General features: G+C 39.4%; 1 protein-coding gene across 4 annotated transcripts; it reads left to right on the forward strand.

Moving 5' to 3' along the window:
* Window positions 1-668: 668 nt before the first annotated feature.
* LOC1275100 (tetraspanin-9) lies at window positions 669-20499 on the forward strand. Of its 4 annotated transcripts, none has more exons than XM_314330.4 (7): window positions 669-804; window positions 1640-1779; window positions 15964-16163; window positions 16289-16387; window positions 17795-17923; window positions 19294-19656; window positions 19730-20499. In XM_314330.4, exons 3-7 carry the CDS (start codon window positions 16098-16100, stop codon window positions 19880-19882), a joined length of 810 nt encoding a protein of 269 aa, XP_314330.2. In that variant the 5' UTR covers window positions 669-804; window positions 1640-1779; window positions 15964-16097; the 3' UTR covers window positions 19883-20499. The 4 variants fall into 4 exon arrangements, with proteins under 4 accessions (XP_314330.2, XP_061500354.1, XP_061500357.1 ...); XM_061644370.1 differs by having other exon boundaries at window positions 749-868; XM_061644372.1 differs by lacking the exon at window positions 669-804 and adding an exon at window positions 898-1153.
* Window positions 20500-20927: the final 428 nt, after the last annotated feature.

Genomic DNA, 20927 nt, shown 5'->3' on the forward strand with positions numbered 1-20927 from the left:
TATTTATTTGTTGTTCATTCATTTATTTTGCATGATTTGAGTTTTCAAATAAACAGGATAATTTTTACATACACAACATACCAAAATATGGGTATTCCAGTCATACGAAAGATAATGTAAGTTTGGTGATGGACACGACGGTTAATTTTTATTATTCGAATAAAGATTTCCCTACGTCCATAGTGATTCCCTATTGCAACCGTTTTCATTTTGTTCCCTCGCTTTCCTGATGGGTGAGCGTTTCATGTGGCCTTAGCTTAAGAATTTATTGGTCGCATACACACTACGAATGAACTACAAATGAGAATAAAACTAGAGAAAAATGTATGCAATTTATGTTCAGGTTCTCCGTTACCGCTTTTTCGAGGTAAAAAGATTAATTGGATTAATTGTTAAAAGATGAATTAGAGACGTGGCATAATCATATAAATTTAAAACAATGGAAAAAATGAACCAGACTTCACACATACAACTTTTAGAAAGATAAAAATATGTTTGTATTCAGAAGTCCGTATGACGAAGGACAAAAAAAAATCTTACAATGCTAGTGCATTTATTTATAGAAAATGAACATAAGTTTTGAAACATAATTTGTTTATTTTTTATGTTTTGTCCCACATACCTCTTCAACGTCTGTGTGTCTGTCTGTCAACGTCTTCAAAATGAACACGGAGAATGAACACGTCGATTCCAACAAGCTGAGCGTTACTGAGCGAAGCCGCAGCTGCGTCCATAATATTTTTGTCTACAACCAGCCCTTGACAAGCGCGGTCGCGAGTACGGCGTGTTCGTTGTATATGCCTGGTAAGAGCCGTAACGGCTGTTCTGTTGTTTTTGTTGTTTACCGTGTCGCCCGAAACCTGTTTTGGTACGTTCGAAACCCTAACCGTCCTATGCAGTGCTCGTGAAACGTGTTAAGAATTGATCGTTTCCTCTTGTGCCTATAACCACATGGTCCAAGCGAAATTGTGTCTGCGGAACCTTTGCAAACCGTACCGTTCAACGTATTATCTTCCACGGATCAGGGTACCGAGGAGATGCGGTTAGGTTAGCTGGGTGGAAGTGACAAGTGACGGCAGTGAACGGAGAATGGATGCGTTCCCTCCAATTTGATTCGTACGATCACCCTAGAGATTTGGATGGAAGAATAAAAGTAAATTCTGCATAGTGCTAGTGACAGTGGTGTGCTCTATTGCTACTAGTCTGTTGTTGTTTAGGAAATAGTTATCATGCAATAGTTGTAACGAGCATCCCAATGCATCATAACTAAAGAAAAGTGTTAATGTATGCAATATATTATCGTGATGCAGTCAAATTGTGGCAACTTGTTCAAAATAACAAAAGTAACTTTGTTTAGCTACCAGCCTAAAAGATGCATGCTTGCTTCATAGAGCATGTTGACCCTATTTACTCCAGAAACATCAATGACCTCTACCCACCCGTAGTAGTAGTGCTTTTGGTATAATAAAAAATCTACAATTTAAATGATAATCAAACCATGTGTACGCATTTGCCCTGATGAAGGGAGTGGACGGAAGAAAGGTCAAATATGCTGGCATCAATATGTTCCCGTGATACAGATGTGCTTATGATGCGAGTGTGTCTTCTTTTTCATAACGTGTTTGTCGTTAAATTTCAGCTCACTAATCCAGAGCGATTCATTTCCGTGGAATGCAGAGAAAGTACGTTGTTTCAACCAGAGCCACAAGAACATTAGCTTCTACAGATAAGCTATTGTTCTCAGAGTGATACAAAAAACAGTAACAGTAGTGTGTTAAGGTATGTACAAAAAAGTAAACTTAAGTGTTGCAAAACAACTAAGCTATGTTTAATGTTGAACTTGAGAATGGGTTTTAAAAAATTATGCCATGTTTGGAGGCAGCATGAATTTAAATATTGAAATACGTCTACGGCAACACATTGCGCCACCACTGATGACATCATTTGTGATGACCTTTTCGTCGAAAATTAATTCCAGCACCAAACTCCTCATGAGCCAAAACATATGAAAAAAAACGTTTGAGTTAATTTAAGTGACTTCAAAATATTTTTCTTTTACTGTATCCCTTTTTGGTGTAATATTACCTTTCAAATTCCTCCTATGTATAGCCGATCATTTGAACGTTTATTTCGCTGTACAGCTGCGTTATTACAAATTGTTCAAATAACTCCATCGTAAGGTCGTATGAGATGTTTTAGAATTTCAAACATCTGATTGTTTTTTGCTCGCAACTCATCGATTTTCGACGAATTTCGATTTTAAAAACGTTTGTACCAGATGAATCTGAGAGAGTATTTCACCAGTTTATCTATTAGAGTTTTGTCTGCCAGCATAATAACAAATGCAATTATTGTTTTAAAAGCTTCCTTTTTGATGAATGCCGGTGTTTTGAACATGCTATGGCCGGTCATTGTTCACTTGCACCGTGATAAAACCGTCAAATTACACGCCTCAACAACGTTCCCATCTGAGGTTCAACTATCGTATGAACCAAGTACCGCATCATTTTTCAAAACCTACAAAAATACAGCTAATATACAGCTCAAAATATAAAACAGTAGTAGCTGTCTGGTATGGTAACGTCCAGTAATCTGGATTCTGTTCCCTTAAAGTAAAATGATACTCAAAAATATATCTTTTCAAAGGTTGGCAGACAGTGAAGGTCTACGGTCGGTTAAACGTAGTCCGTTTTCAGACCTGTGGTCTGTTCATTGTGTGATACACTTTAAGGTTTCGAAACAGGTCACCAATACCTTTTCGTGGAATGGAAGATGTAGAGAGTGGATATTCTCATTAGGAACAGGTATTCTGTTTTTGGTTACTCTTTCTTACTTTTCATCTTACTTTTTTTAGGAAAAGTTTTGGAATGGATGAAGGTACTGATAACTTTAAATGGAAGCTTCTACCACATTTATTACACATTTGTATATAAATAATTGTATTGTAAAAACTTAACCACACTTAAACCGGCCTCATTGAAACCATCTAGATCGGGAGGTGTACTTTTAATTGTGTAATAAACTTTCTTACCGAAAACGCTGAGCAATCTCGTTTCGATCGGGTGCATGCTGCGTTGCAAACTGTGCACAAAGGACACAACCGGTTGCATTAAATTGCAGGTGGTCTGAGCTAAATGTTTGCACGCATATTATGCAACCTACCGCCAGGGATACGATCGACCTGTTTTCGTTGTTTTGTAATATATTTCTGGAGCACGCTGCAACCATCTGGTGATGTATGCATTCAATACTGCAAGTTATGTATCAGTTGACTTGTTGAACTAACATAAAACAAAACTTTAACTCTAACATAGGCTCGTTTAACCTTTTACGTACTCGACACGAATAGTTTTTCACAAGCAAATAGATCCGGTTTAGTATATAATACGTGTCCTAAAAGTGTCAGTTGCTGTGGTAAAGGGAAATATGATACGAAATTCCCCCCTTGGAGAAGACTTACAGCGAAATGACTATAATGTTTAACACTCGCTGTTTTGGCTTACATTAATGCACTACAAGCAGAGTTGGTAGCCAATGATTAATGAAAAGTTACTTTTTCAATGCAAAAATAAGGTAGTTGTTTAATAAATTTGATGGGATAAATTTATTAAAAATCAACTCTAAAATTCCTCGTTGAACTTAACCTTGGGCGGTTTGTTGTCTTAAGATAGACAATGTGGATGCATTTTTATATCCAATACACTAACAATGTAATCGAAACGACACAGATGAAGTACCTTGTGGCCCTTCGTTAACTACGGTAATTATAAATGTTTCCCTATTTTACGTTGATTTACTGCAGACTGCTAGTCAAAATACTTACTTGCTCAATGTTTTAGCCTCCGAGCAATTCGCTTGGTGCAACTTTTAAGCGAGCCTGTATTAAAACATTAGCATAGCAGTGACTAAAGCTACTAGTTCCGTACAGTGCAGTGATGTCATATCGTTCGGGTAACGAACCTATGCACCAGCATTAGCCAATTGTAGACAAACCAATCATAGTAGGTTCGGACGGCGCATTTTTGCGGTAGCCTTGTTGAGCTTTGTTGTACATTACTGATTTCGACAGCACTCAACCACATCGTGAAACATGTGCTTAAATGTCATGAGAAAACTAGCATAAAAGTATAACATTGCGATATTTAATAATTTTAATAATTCTGCCAACCACCGATTATTAGGTGCTAAAGGTTCATCCTAAACACTTAGAGCACAAAACTTGAGATTATAGAGTTCCATAATTTTTTTTCAATATCATCATCCTATGTAGACCTCTCGCATCCTCTCATATAGAAAGTTACTGGAGTTTATTTACTCAAATGCATTGTATCTACCATACGTAAACAGAATGACACACAAACTAAGAAATGTACTCCCCTCTTTGCGCTCATTAACGCCACGTGTTTTACCGGCCTATTGACTAAACTAGGCTACCATAGGCAAATATATCAGAAAAACGCTCTTTTACTAGTGATCATCTGCAAAGAAAATAAAACAAAGATTATTTTTACAATATTTTTTGACAATATGTCAAAGAAATGTTTCAAACTAAATACGAACTAAGATAAATAATTGAAAGTACTTTAAACAATTAGCAAGATTAACTGGGTTAAGTGATCAAATATTTCATTAATTTACTCAAGTCTAAGATCAGTGAATCGAACGATTTTTCTTTCTTCACCTCTCATGTGAAACAATGAATGATTTCCTCAATTTTCATTTCCAATTCTGAACGTGTTTCCTCTCCGTCAGTAAACCCATTCTTAAGTTTTTCGCTTGACCTCTCGCCGAAAACGTTTCCTGTACCAGTGGTTCTCGCTAGCTCTCGACGATGGTGTTTATTTTTCCCTCTCCTAAAATGTGGCACCTTATTCGAGATTTCTGAAGCGGCAACTTGTGTGTGACATGGGCGATTTCAAGCCGGCCTTTGGATATGTAATGGTTCCCAGCAACGCCACCAAGGTAAAAAGCGACGCACACCATCACAACCACTCACAAAGAGGCAAAGAGGGACAAGCAAGAAAAAACTACACATTAAATGCAACCGACCGACCGGCCGCCTGCTTGTACCCCATGGAGCATAATTATGCTGACCGCATCGCAAGACGCCTGTAGAACGTGGAAGGAAATGACCACCGTTGCTTGACGAAGTGAGGGCTCTCGGTGCTGCGCGTGTGAGTAAAAAGCAAAGGGGCCAAAATACGGTCGTTCGTATGCGTGCATGGTCGCGAGTGAAAGGAATGAAAGCTGTGCACCACAAGAAGAGGAAAAAACAATACACACCATGTGTGGTGTTGTTTGTGTGAAGATTTTGATTTTTATTTTTCCTCAAAGACAATCAACCCTGCACACAAAGGGAACCCTAGCGCCAGCAGAGTGGTGACCCTCGATTTAGGTAATTCCCATCGCAAGTACGCACATACTAAGTACGCATCGAATCTCCCGCACCTGGGATTGCTCCTATTTTTATGCGGCCCGTTCGTGTCATGGCGAGACTTGTACGATCATACAAAACACACACACACACCGAGCAACATCGAGCTGCCCGGTAGCTACCCTTGCTCATGTTGGTTCTTTCGTTACATCCTTCGTTACAATCGATCTTATGCTGACAACAATAGCCGACGTCAACAAGGGGTTCTTCAAAAGACAACAGCGCGAATAGCTCAAGTTAGCTAGTGAATTTATAGCATTTTCTGCTCCGCTGAAAAGCATGATGATCACGATACGCTGGGCAGGAAGTGGACGGAGAACGTTGTCGAGATGTACGAATAAGACACTGGTACGAGAACTAGCTTAAAAGCCGAAGCCTTAGTACGAAAAGTCCGATCGCTGTTTATGATTGTAGAGAATTACACTGGTCACCAGACCCGCGACCCGGGAATCAGTGGACCACGCGAATCAGCTGCAAGCACTACAGTGAACGCATTTGCATAATGTGTGGAAAATGTAATGTACGACGGATCATTACTAAATTGTGATTGCTGGAATAATGCTGCGCTGAGCAGTTTTTGCCGGTTTGATGGTAGCATGCTTCTATCTTGATGAGCTGTATAATTTTCTTAACATTTTATAACGCAGAACGATGGGGTTACTGCACATGCATATTCATGATTTTCACTATGTTGCTGGTCATTTCATTACCCAAGCGCTTTGTTTGATTTGTTAACGAAACAAAAACTAAAGAGGATTTTCAACTCGATATATTTTTTTTATTTTTTTTAACGCACTTGATTTGTTTTCTTAAGCAAATGCACCAAGTTTGTATTAAACGATTGACAATACTGAAGCGAACCATGATAATCAATCGCCTATCACTTTCGCCATGATGTTTCTCTTCTACTTTACATCTGATTGTATCGAAATTTTCTACACAAAGATCTGCTCCGAGACGCGCGCACGTTTGTAACACGAGAATTAAAAATAGCACACCGTCGTCTTAGACCAACAACAACACCATAGGGAAATAGGGTTCCCAATGAAAATGGAAACCGTCGTACTCTCCTGTCGGTGATTTCTTCCTTTCAGCCAACGTCGTATCCGGTGGTAAACATAGTTGTGGTAAGCCTTGGCCTATGCTGTTGCGGTTAGTCCCAAAACGTGCCAAAGTTGAACGACCCAATCCCCTCGACGTGCTACAGGCACTGCAACAAGAGATTCAAATGCCCGAAATGCTTCCCCATTCAGTGGCTAAAATCGACTGCGATGACAAGACTCTACCACTTTTTTTGGGCTCAATTAAAGACAACTAAATGATAAAATTCAGCCAATAAGTAATGCCGCAACTATACAAGGCCGTTAGATTAACGAAAATCGAACGACCCATATTTAACGCATAGCACATTTTCTTCCGGCCGGCGGAAGTTTTACTTCCGGTGTTGTGCATCCTTTCCGCGATGAAAACTTCCTGCTATTTACCTTGCTAAGTAATCCATCAGCCGAATGAATGGAATACATGCCCATATCCTGCTTTTACGAAAGTTGTTATTTTTGATAGCAAACTATAATTAAATATTTCAATCAAATTATTGTTATTTTATCTGTAAATACCATTGAACACGATTTTGTCCAAGGAGTTCTAAAATCCAAAAGCACAATTGAAGTAAATTTCACTTCTGAAAATGTTCTTCTTCTTCTTCTGAAAATGTTAAGCATCGAATTATAAAATCAGAAGCAATAATTATGTCAATACCCTGCTACATTTAATTGTGATTAATATTTGTCTTATAAAAGAGATGTTTTAATCTAGCACAGCAATGGCAAACACTCTCAAACATGATATAACAATACTGATACAATATATTGAGCACGATAACGGTTTCAGTTACCTTATGTACGGCATGATATATTTATTTATTCAGTAGAAACTGACCGAATAGGCCGATTGATTAAAAAAATTGTCAATTAAATTTACTGTATAACAATGGTGTTGGTAAGCTTTACCGTTTCTAGCGATCATCTGTGTGACAGCCTTTTCGGTCGTCCATATGATCATTCAATGTCATAGTTCCAAAGTTACAGACCATCGTTACAAATGGTCATTTCTGAACGCATGACACAGATTTCCTGTCCCCGATCACCATTGGACAGATGACAGATCGTTGTCATCTGTACCGTCATCAAAGTTTGGACTCGTTGGACGGGTTCCTAATCAATAGTGCTTTTCCTTTTTGATCTATCTTCCTTAGTAGGCGGTTTAAATTTTGCGGTCATCCGATGTCAATCAAGCGTTTCCTGTGATGGAAGTTCAGCCATGTGTACGTTTCAAAGCTTCAATGTTGTGCTTTAAACGTTAACTCAGTTATGCAATCCAAACAACAATACGCACTGTTAATGGAATGCTGGGTCGATCAACAAACCAGTCCCCACTTTGCCAGTTTTGCCAAAACGGCGCCAACCTGTGATGATGTTACGCACAATAGTTTCACTTGTGCATTAGGTCGATTGTCTGTCGTTGCGAGCATTATTGCGTAACCAGTGTGCAGAAGCTCGCCAACCTTGACGCTCCAACAGCAGCAGCATTGAGATGTATATACGTGCGGAGATAGTGCGATAAGAATCGCAAGGTATCATGTGCATGCACGCAGTTTGCGTGCACCGTGTGGGAATACTCTGGACAATCTAGTGGAACCTAGTTGCACATCGTCAACACAAATGAAGGTTTCCACAGAATCATCAGCGAAGTCTCAAAACTGAGGACGAGTTTCAATATGCTTGTCCGGTTTTGTTGGTTTTCGCTCATGAACAACATCCCCACATCAATACTGGCGGCTAGAACTGGTCCTAAACACGTTTCATTGATGGTAGTAGAAGTGACATTTCAATCGACCTTGGAGACGGAGAGTTTATGTTTAGGCTTGGCTGGTATGGTACATTCCATTCTTCCACGCTTCCATAGCTGGCCAGTCCATAAATAAGGGTGTAGTTGTTTTTGTGAAGTGATGTACTAACGGTCTCACTGTAAAAAAAAACCCGTAATGTGTATTCGAACTGATGCGAGCGAATGTAGTATGGAGCGAAACAATTGTGTCTTGGTGGGGTCTTTTTAAACCTGTAGCCATTTACAACGCCTATTTAAAAAAAGGCAACAAAAGCGTACCATGTTAGAAAGTACCTTCTTTCTTAACCCTAATCCATTGAATCTGAATCAAACAATTTGCGATGCTTTTATATTGTCAAAAGCAAAACAAACGATACAAAAGATTACAGATTGCATCAATAAAACGTGTATGCTTATTCAAATAAGATAACGTGCATGCACACAGCAACTGCACGGGCTACGTTAAATGCATTGTGGATGCATTGTGCGACGTGTTGCGATCGCTTCAATCATTAGACTGCTACCATTTCATTTCGTCAACTTTCACCGATGTAGCTGGCCGTTATGGGTGTTTGCAGTTGCCAACGGGGTGTCCATCCGTTCGCAAAAGGGCATTTCTTATTAGGTCGTTTATCCATCGGGAATGAAAGTTTCGTTGATGTCGCCGTCTGTCTGGCCTTGATTGACGGTCGAGTTTCTTAAGTACGTTACAAGAGTACCGTTGGTTGTAAACGTCCATTTGTGGCTTCATTTCCATATCCTGACTTTTACCGCGATCTAAGCAAGAAAGAACGCATACAACATTTGCAAATCATACGCCAAATGTTGTATGTTTGTCACTAAAAATACAAAACCATGTAGTGTAGCGTTTTTCCACTATTGTTTTGCACATTCATGTGTATTATTGAAATGTACTTCTACACGGTATGATTCCGTAAGATTATTACTACACTAATGCTGAATTAACGAAAGACGATGAATGCTATTGGCAAATCCACGGTCTACGCTCACCGGCGATGCAATCGAGCTTTAGTTTTAGATACATTCCACCGTTCCGCCTGAAGTACGTTCCGTAGCAGGTTTAGTTCCCTTTCCATTCGGCCGCTCTCTGCCACCACTTTTGATTTTCTATCATCTAACACCTTTATGGTTGTGTCTGGAACTGCAAGTTCAACGCAAACGCGAAAGAGAAAGTAAACCCTGGAGAGTGTGCAGTGCACTTTCCTACCGGGCAACATTGAAGCTGATCCCAGGCCTGTCACACGAAACGTTTCCTGTTTTATCGCACTACTTACATCTAGGAAGACTGTGAAACTGGCTACTACCAAGAGACACATTGAATTGTGGTTTTGTTGCTGTCCCATTCATCAGTATCCATGGCGGAAAGATATGGAAGTGATTTATAAGTTTCGGAGGCGGAAGAATATGTTTTTGTGTTTGCATGCTTCGCTGAACTTAAAAATACAGATTATTTAGCCTCGCAAGCTGGACATTTCAACTGCGTAGATAAAACACTTTTCCGCTGTGTTAGTTTTTTTACGTCGAGGAATATTAAAAGTATTAAGTGCTAATTAGCTTTTTAGTGTAGGGAAGTTGAATCATTCATATATTATAGATAATAGTTACTTTTATACACAGAATGTTTTATATTTGAGAACGCAAAATACAATGTCTCAAGCAATCTTTACATTCTAGAGTCTAGACCATCAGCAATGCTATTGTATTTCATAGCGCCGTTTTGCCGCGTCGGGCATACCCTCGGTTGGGCATACTTACAGTTTCGTAACAAGCGAACCTTTGCACAACTTTTGACGGTCGGCCAATCGACAGGCAGGCCTTTCACATAATATCGATGGGATAGTTTCAAGAACGTATGCAATAATGCATGCAGATTGGTTAATAGTTCCATTCTACTAGCAGACGTAGGTGTGCGTTGGATGTGCAATTAAGATGCTATTGTTTCTCTGCATGAAGTTTTCGCGCCTGCATCGCCGTATACAAGTTGCTTCTTTTCAAGCGTTCCAGCGCTGTAGCAAGTGTGCAAAGTTCAGCAGCCCAGGGGCGCTCACAGTGACCTATCCTTCACGCATGAGAGAATGTTGCTGGTGTGTGTATTTGTTGTTTTTTATATCGTGAGCTGATCCATGGTTCATGAAAGGGAAAACTTAAAATGAAGAAAGATCCCCATCGACCTATCTCCGATTTATCTACGAACACATTTCTGTTGTTCAGTTGATGCATATTTCCTAAAGATATTTTCGAGTGCTACATAGATTGTGCTTTTATGAATACTTAAGATTTCTCATAAAAAACACCGAGAAAACATTCTACGCAACAGACACAAGGTAATCGCCTCTTATGTTAGCAACTTTCAACACAAAAATATGGCGTAATTTTTCCGTGTAATGTTGACAACAGATTTATTGCACACATAAACAAAAGTGCCGCTAGTGCATATTAAAACTTCCGACCATGCCTTGCATCGCTTTGATTGACTAAGACCAACTCTACGGTCAAAAGGTCGAACGTAAATAAAATGCTTTTATGAAAAGTTTGTTCACTTTCTTTTACTATGAACCGGCTTGAAAAAAAAACCAACAAAACGGGTGGCCAACGTACACTTTACGGGTGGTGGAGTAAAAGTAATCTCACAACCTGAATCGTACACTCATTATGTTTCGACAATAAAAGGAAGGGAAAATTATCTTCTTTTTTTTTGGCAAAATTTACCCCATCCTCTCTGCTGCATCCAAGCGTAAAGCAAAACAAAATGTCTTTGCAGGTGGTGAAAATTTCGAGCGCAATTAGACAACGATTCAAAGTTCACGGCTGGCAAGAGGCTTTATGGAAGAAAGGGCGGAAGTGGGGGATTGTTATTCCCACAAATTGTTAACCCCATCCGAGATCGATCATTTCATATCTGTTGATTGGAGAAATTCTGATCCATCAGTGATAAATGATCAAAGATAGCGGAAATGAATGAAAATTTTGACACAATTCTGAGACACTTTCGACATGACAATAAGTTCCAAAAAAGCTGTGTGAACATTTCATTTTGAAACTTAATAATGTTATCAGATAAGTTGTACCAGTGATCTTCTAACGGTTTGCTGTTATAACATTGGTTCAAGTTCATGTCTCACGGTTAGTCTCTATGGACAGCAACCAAGTACTATCGAACGTACCTGCCTCCGATGCCAAAACAGCTTCGTTGACAATCCCTAACGGGTTCGTGGTCACGCGTAACAGTTGGATTCAATCGTGGCACACCTTATGCGTTACACGGCGTGATCGTGCTCAGGGTTAGCACTGAATGATCGTGATCGAACAACACGGGATCGTTTTGACGGGAAGTTCTTTTTTTTTATTAGCTTCCACTGTTCACTGTGTCATGTCCACTGTGCTGACTGACCGGATTACTCGCTGTCAAGTGGAGTGTAACGACAACAATTGCAACGTACCTGCCAACCCACCCACATCAACTGTAACGATTTTAAACGCCTATTCAGTAACCACTTCGTTCTGCAGGAATGCTTTTTTATCGAATTCTTTTTCCGTTCATTCCTTGACTGGACAGACAGTTATATGATGTGCCTTTTTTACATGCATCGTAGCTAAATTCGCAAATCCGTTGGTGTTCCTATGATGATCAACCGCTCATTCGAAATAATTTAACGTTTTGGAAATAATTTCAATTTACGCTCTATTTTATAGTAGCATACAGATTCCCTTTACGTCAATTGTAAGATATCAATATTCATACTTATGCTTTATAAAAAGTCTCTATAAAAATTCGCACAATGAGCCAAGATAAAAGTTCTACTTCCTTAACCACTTTCTAGGAATGAACGAAGCATATTTTAATCGAAGAAAATCACAGATTCGCTTACTAACCATTCCAACGGGAACGCTCACCGAATGGTAATATCTGCCTATATCAGTTCCAGTGGATCGTTTACTATGGCTTCATGCATATTTATTACGGTTTGTCAATTAAATGTCTACCGACACCCGGGAGCCCATGGATTTTGATCAATGATATTTCATCGACGTCTGGCATGATTAAGCGTTTCATTTCTTTGCAACAGTTAGCCTATGTAGCACCCGCACCAGTTTGTCACAGCATAGGCTCATCACGGTAGCAGGGGCTTGATGTATTGTACACGTGGTTACAGCATTGTTCAACAGTCTGAGCGGCGCTTTTAGAGGCCAACTTTCTTCCATCCAGCTCCATACACCTTGCTTATATACGCCCTAGGAGACATCGCGGAAAGCTCTCACCTCTTTGATTTTTTTTTTGTTATTGTAGCATAGACTCATTCATTTTCCGTTTTCCAAGTTCCAACGCGTACGAAGGTATTGATTTAAACAATTAGCATACCACCACCTGTACGGGGGCTGCTTGCTTGTACTTCACTGCTCACGACTTTCACATTTCACCCCAAAGGAGTAGTAGGAAAAAAGATCACCAGCAGTTCGCCAGCACCAAGCGAGTCTCCGAGCCAATGGAGAGATCCTGGAGCCAATTGTAGTACTGTGAAGATGGGTCCACATGCGCACCACTCGTACCGAAATCGCTCAAAGGTCTTAAATTACGGCTCACGTTACCATTGTCGGTGCCTTTTGTTATGTCCAGCGTACTTTCTAAACTGTGCAAGACGCCTCAAACGCCTATCACTTCCTCCGGGCAACTCGGCATGTGGGCTGTTGTAATGCAGTTTCCCACTTGTCGTTCGGATTTCTCGTTCGCATCCGATATCTAGTGTCCTATCACTCCCTAAGTGTGCTTATCAACGCAGCAAGAAATTGGCCCTCCAGGCAGCATCATTACATGCCACTAGCGAGTACAGCGATCGACACCGGCAACCGATGAAAAGCATCACTTGCTGGGTAATCAATCTTTTGAAAGATCAATTTTAGGTGATCAAGTATCGGAGTGTATCAAAGAAGAAAGCACAGTGAAGGGATGCTACAATTGTGCATCGTTTGCCATTGCCGTCAATTGGCTATTGATGCTGCTGGAGTTGTATTTAGTGTTAGTTTCCTTCACTGTTGCGTACAGCACATTGTTTACAAACATGAAGACGGGTTAGTCCAATTTACTGCATATTACTGACATATCCCAAAGCACATTTGTACGGTTTGTTTGATCGGTACTGTCATGTAGGTCACTTCAGTAAACATGTTCTGCAATCGATGGCGCATGAATGCAATCGGTATCATTTGATAACTGGTCCGAGTAGCACTGGCTAGTAATTATAGCAAACAACACGCAAATGCATTGCTGTCAGGAAGAGCTTCGGCAGGAAGAGCTCATACCTTGCGAAGTAATGCTAGTAGGAGAGCTGTCGATTTCATTACTTCACCGTACGTACAAGGTGGTGATATGATCGCATGTGCATTATCACTCCTGCGTGATATGAGGAAAGCGGTAGGGAAAGAAATTTAAACTATGTCACACCATGACCAATGTAGGCGCAAAACATTGAAAAAGTGTTTTGCTATGTTCCCGTACACATGCATGAAACTGTATTCTGAGTAAATATTTTATTGCGACCCAGAAAAGGATGCATTGCTCTTTGTCCAAGCATGTTGAGCTGAAGCATGGGGTTGGATGAGAACGAACTTTATATCCGTGCCAATTAGGTCATTGTCTGGAAAAGTGAAATTGAATTTATAATGCATGGTGTTGCGTTCACATTTTCGTTTTCAATGTTCACGATGCGCCCTACGTTGCATACTGCAATCAACGTATGCATCCGTCGGCAGCAAAATGCATGATATTTTTAGTTAAAGCTACCAAACTATGTACAAACAAATCCTACATCACAAATGCAATAACCGAACCAAACGTTTTGGAATAAAATTACGTCAAATATAGAAACTTAGACTATCTTCCAACAGCAACGATGTTTGCTTTTTTCATCTACGCAGTATTATATCATTGCTTTAGCTATGGGGCAACTTTCTCCGATTTGTGTGCATAGGAGGCCGTTCACATTAAAGTTGAGCCATGGAATTGACATTGGGGCACATGGATCGCTCCCGTCATGGTACGTGGTTAATCAGTCGATGATCGATCGGCCCACGGAACCTCTTTGCATCCGTTCAAACCGGCATACCCCCGGAAGCAGATAAACTAAAGTGTCGGAAGTGGCTATGCATGATACTATGCAGCTAATAAGAAAATTACGCCACGAACAAATCAACACGATCAAAAATTGTCACACGCCATCTGCTGAGTACAGTTTTCGTTCTCTAAACATTTTTTATTACATCTTTTATTCAAAATGTGTACATTCAACATGCACTATTTCCTGCTTGGGTGTGATTCATGCTTTTGTTGGTAATTTCTGCATAAACAGAAGTTACTATATTCCATTCAGGTTAAGAACAAAAACTGCTCCAGCTGCGCACAGGCAGTGCTTGCGCAAAGGGAATGGATCCGTTAGCATGGCCGTTGAAAGATGGTAATGGATTAAGCAATGCCACTTTTTCACTTAAATCGACCAAACACTTCGTGAAGTATCGTGCAGCGTGTTGCGTGCATGCAGTGTACGATCCAGTATGGTAAGCTGATCAAAGATCCGTCCAAGCTAAACTCACCAGAATGGCTGGAAATGACTTTACCAGTGGGGTGTAAAGGCGTATAAAGGGTATGGGGAAGGGAGAACGAAGGGTATAAGCCTCTCCTATAACAAATGTAACAAATCGATTTGTCTAACGCATCAACTTTCTCTGGTTTTTGTTCATCAAAGAAAGTAAATATAAAAAATGGAGGAAAGGGTCAATACAATCTGAGCTCGAGATTGAATCACGTTAAATTTAAAAAAATATATTTTTATGGATTTTATGTACTTTTTATTTATATCCGTTTGCATTCTATGTTCATGCCAAACAGAAGATTTCATATCGTTTCATTATATAAATCAATATAACAGCTTACGCAGTTAAAAACGACCAGCTCTAATAGCAATTTTGTGACTAACAAAACCCATTAAGGTGGAAGTTGCGTTACTGTCTCTAACCTCTTCATCATACGCGTGAACAGTTGAATCACACGGTGCTGCTAGCTTTGACCTGTCATATCAGCTCTTCCGCTTGATTTGATTAAATTCCCCGAGACCAGCAGAAATGGTCTAAATTATGGAGATTCTTCTGGTGCATTTGTCCAGGGCTCGAGTCCAAGATGGACTCGAAACAAAATAAAGCATGCTCAAAACAAGGCAATCATTTAACATTTATCCAGCACCAATTAAGGCAAGTCCGCACATACTTGAAACAATGGTGAATGATCATATAAAGACTGATGTGATGCGTATGAAGTTTGTAATCAAGGAATAGGTAAATCCAAGTCAAGATGTTATCTGTGAATGGAACAGCAATTGAATCCAGTGCCTTAGTTAACCTGTGACCTCTTTAATTTAGACCATGCAAACACGATAACGGTTATCTTTATTCCGACCACGAAGCGATTCAACATGATGAAAAGTGTTCACGATGTCACTTTCCAAAAGTTGTTTATCAATCTTAAAGGATTCAATATTATTTATTACAATGATGGTTAGCAACGTTTCCGCGTTTAACGACTGCTGCACATTGAGAGATCCTAATCGATATACCACTTTTTATCTTCATTGCAGGTCATCTGCTGGTGTCGAGACATTAACCCCGACAATTTACTACATCTGTAGAGTGTGACTGTGTGCAGTATCGCAAACTCACCGTGATCTTTGGCCGGCAATCATCAACATTCCCTTAACAGATCTCTTTCAACATGGGGTGCGACTGTGAATCATGCATAGCAAAAACGCTACTATCCGTATTCAATTTTCTATTCTTTGTAAGTACATGTAGCGCGATCGTTTAAATTTGCACTGGAAACGACCACTAGCAACGATGAACGCATCAATTCGAGCTGATCAAGCTTACCAATATACTAATGATTTTTATCGAACGATATTTTAGGTCCTAGGAACAATTGTGCTCGGCGTGGGCGTATGGCTAGCCACAGATAAAACATCGTTTATAGCGTTACTGAAAATGGTCGAAAACGATCAGCTCGAGGTAAGTAAATCGTAGCACCTTTCACTACTCGTACTGCCAATTGCAATACCTGAACGGAATGCAAAATTTGTCTGACACGACACGCCTGGCGTTCTATGGCGCTGCATCATCGGTCACACACAGTTGTATTAATTCGTCAATTTAAATTCAGCATTTGCTCGATGCACGCACCGTTTCGAAACCATACTGGCGTATATTTACTTCTTTTTTTTTTCATTCTATGCAAGCCCTTGCGGACACCATATAAGACTTCAAAGAAGACTATATTTTTTCGTTCAGTGATTAATTGCACTTCGATGCTAAAACGCATTGCATCACCGAGTGTAGCTGAGAGGTGCAATAAAACTTCTAACGTTCGTCGAATCGAATTTGCATCCGGTGTGCGTTGGCGTTTTGAACTAAAGTCATAGAAACGTAGGCAAAACTAAGTAGGAATTGGACGATAGTGGGAGCGGTAGTGACACTAAATTACAATCATAAATTATTCTTGTTTATTAGTCGGTTCTAACAATATCGACTGCATTAAATTTTACAATTGAAATGTTAAAGTAATTTAAAGTAAATAAGCTTACAATCGTATTTTTTACATTTTCACTATCTACAATGCAACTTACTAAAGTTGTTACTACGGCAATACAGCAGTTAATACGACGCAAGCGAGGTCATTGACATCGCCACATGGCACATTCGAATAGTAGGTGGACTTACACTATTTGCCGTCAAGACATTCGGACACATAATTGCATGGTGAATTATAAATTCATTCGTAGCAATTGCATGTAAAAACTTTATGATGGCCAGGTTTTCTTTACGTCTAGACATGGCAACTTATCATCAATTTTAAATCATACTCCGACGGCGCCTATCACCTGATTGAGAGACGAAGAGTTCATAACAGCACCTCAATGCAACACAGTAACAAAGGGAGTTTCTATAAGCAAGATAAATCTTTCCTATTGGTAATGGGAATTTCATTTTTGTTTGATTGATAAAACTCACTAAAATCCAAGAAATATATCGCAGTACAAAGTTTATTATATTCCGTCGATAATCGTTGATCATAACACTGGCACATCATATATACTCTGCTCATAGAAGAAAAAATGATGCCCTTTTACATTCACGCATGCAAACGCATCTACCCATCATCTGCAGAGGGGTTTAATTTGTACAAACATCAGTCACACTCGGAGCTGTTGCAACACGGCTTACATGTGTACGATTAAGTGACACATTGTTTGTTAATTAAATAAACGAGACATTCGTCTTGCATATGCCCACACTGTTGCCTCGGGATCACTTTGAAGATCGCACGTGGGATGAGAAATCTGTGACTAACGTGCTTACAGAGGTGTTTATGGTTAGTAATACAAGTTATCTTATCACTTTCTTCCTTTTCGTTTACAGCATTTTACGCAACCGGCAGTTATAGAGCAGCTAGCTTATCTGCTGATTGTAATCGGATCGGTAATGTTCTTCCTCAGCTTCCTCGGATATTGTGGAGCGATACGTGAAAGCCAGTGCCTTCTAACAACGGTATGTAAACAGAGAAATGCGGATTGAAGATAGGGAGGTTTTAAACGACTACCAAAATGGTCACCCCGTCCAATAGGTTCATCCCTTTAAACGGTTTATGGTCCATCCTATAGGTTCATCCTTCTCCTGTAATATAGTGTGTACTTATCGTGTTCCAAATGACACATATCGTGTTTTACAACCAGCTATTTCACGCACTGTTCTGCGTTTAACTTTTGGACGGGACACGTTATTAGTTGGGCAAATGATCCGTTTATGTCGCGTTTTGTTACACTGGGTACACTATTTTACATTTCAAATATCGATTTTGTCATGCTCAGGCAAAAATAAATCAACTTTTAATGATAATTTTCCCGTAAGAAACCATTTAAAAAACTCATCAGATCTTATGTGAAATAGGGCCAATAAACATTTTTTCTTCTAGTTAATCGTTAACGTTTTAACGCTACTAATACCTAGCACGTGATTCCTCGTAACCGTGTTAATGATTAATGTTAATGAAGGGTTCAGTTTAATATACTTCAAGCATGGCCCATTATTTTTAGCATCATGCTCGACAATTGGGCATTGAATAGTTAGTTGATCTGATCGTTATGTTTTTTGGGCTCTACGACCCACTTATGTTAGGTAATAGGCGCTCTCGTGCAATGAGTGTCTGTTGGCATTCGTTTCATAGTCCGGTAGCGTCCAATGTGTTACGGTTTTGTAATGTTGAAAACGAAAGTAGTGGATGGCAGTAGTTAAAGTTTCTTTGCCGACGATTCGCTTTTTTATATTTGTTGTATATGCATCGTTGCGCACACATGGCTTTACGTCATGTGCAAATGATGGCCTCATAGATAGAAGATACGGCTGGTATAGCAGCATCCACTAACGATGATGAGTCAATTTTACATTTTTTCTTAAGGAGTGCGTGAAGTATAAAATGTGTGTATGTGTGTTTTTTTTCTATACGTTTCACCAGTTTTGTTTTCCCTTGCACACCACACACACATAATTTAATTTGAATGTTATAATATACTCAATAATTTAAACGTAATCAGTTATGCAAAGGGTAAAACGTTCATTGCATAATTTAATATACGTTCATCTAATAGTAACAGGAGCAGAGTAATAATAATAGTTTGCTTCCTTCCTTCTTTCAATTTTTCGGAACAACCGTAGACCGCCAAAGCTTGCGTTAAGCCACTAATGTGCTTTTTGTGACGGATTGGTCTACCCCATAGCTGGAGAGCACATGAGATTTGAACCCATGACGGGCATGTTGTTAAATCACACACTTTACGGCTGTGCCACGGGATCAACATGCGCAGATAAATAATAGTCATAGTGTTTTCTAAACAAATTCTTTTTTACCATCCATCCCACAGTACGGCCTATTTTTGCTGGTAATTCTAGTAGCAGAGGTGACGGCCTTTGGACTAGCAGCGGCGTACAAGGATCGTGCGCGAACAGAAACCAAAAACTACCTCCAGACCACGATCTCGAATTACTACACCAGCAACGATCGTAACCAAACCGATGCAGTGACGTTAATGTGGAACTATATGATGTCGGAACTGCATTGCTGCGGCGTTGACGACTACCGAGACTTTGCTTTGTCTGAGAAGTGGAACGAAAGCAAACGGGATAAGATTATACCGACGGCTTGCTGCGTACAAACGTCCCTATTCCAGCCGCAAGACAAAAACTGTCCCTTCTCGCCAACCGATTCGAACAGCTACTTTAAAAAGGTGTGTGTGTGTATTTGTTTTTTTTTTACCGTTTTACAACAATGGCTAAAGTATTGTCCTTCACCTCTTTCAGGGATGCTATAATGCGCTAATAGACTGGATCATGTACAACCGCAACCTGGTCATCATTGTTGCCATAGGAGTTGGATTAACGCAGCTGTTGGCGATTTTCCTGTCCTTCTGTTTGTGTAAATCGATTGAAAAGTATCGAGGAATGCGATTGTAGGTTTGTATCGTGAAGCGAAGCACGATGCTACAGTACAACATCATCATCACCATCACCATCATCGTCACATTCTTGCATCACGGACCAGGCAGTGCCTCACTGAATTATTTTCATAAACAACGGAAAAGTGCACTTTTGACGACAAAGTTAACAACAAGAACGATTTTTTTTTTGCGATTACTCCTTTGTTTTACATACAGAAGGAATCTAGAAGGAATCTCTTGGAAACCTTTAACATTAAGGCGAGTCTCAGAACAGCATAGTTTCATTGAACGTGTTTGTTCATGTTCAAGGTGGGTTGTCAATTAATTTGCAACCATTACAGTAATTACAGCCCGTGTGGATCGGTACGAACAGAAAATTAATAAACGGTTTATCGATTTGTTTCGCCCAAGCCATTATTAGATGCAGATGCACATCTTTACGGCGAATTTCGACTAGAGCTATAATTTAATTCATATTTACTTTCCACAGCTATAATTTAAAAACATTTACTTTCTCTATTTCCATTCTTCCTCGAATCTAAAGCAATAATTTGTTTCTCAAATTCCTTCCTTTGTTAAGTTACATGTTTTTAAGAAATGAAAAGTAAAATATAACGATGTATCATAAGAAAATCATGGTAGTTTTGTGTATTTATTTATTTTTGTATTTTGTTTTTTCTTTTCATAATGCGATGCAGAAAAACGTAATCATTGTAATCTATAGTTTTATTTTTATTGTCCAAATACTGCTTTTCATATTCCATTTTTGTATCTCTTATTATAAAAACCCGTCTATTATTGCAAAAACCGCATCTCCAGACATTCAAAAATGCTTTAATTTGAACGAACTGTCTGGTTCTAGGCTGATGTTATCATCAATAGTTAATAATTCAAATGTGTTGATCTCTTTCACTCTTTTCCTAATCTTTTCTCTATTAAATCTTTGGAAATTAAGGATATCATACAATGATTACTAAACTAATGCTTGAACATGTTATATTAAACAAGTAATATTATTGACAATAATAGACTAACATTTGTTCAAGTCTGGACCCCTAAAC

Source organism: Anopheles gambiae, chromosome 2 (assembly GCF_943734735.2).
Source record: "Anopheles gambiae chromosome 2, idAnoGambNW_F1_1, whole genome shotgun sequence".
NCBI classification, from domain to species: Eukaryota; Metazoa; Arthropoda; class Insecta; order Diptera; family Culicidae; genus Anopheles; species Anopheles gambiae.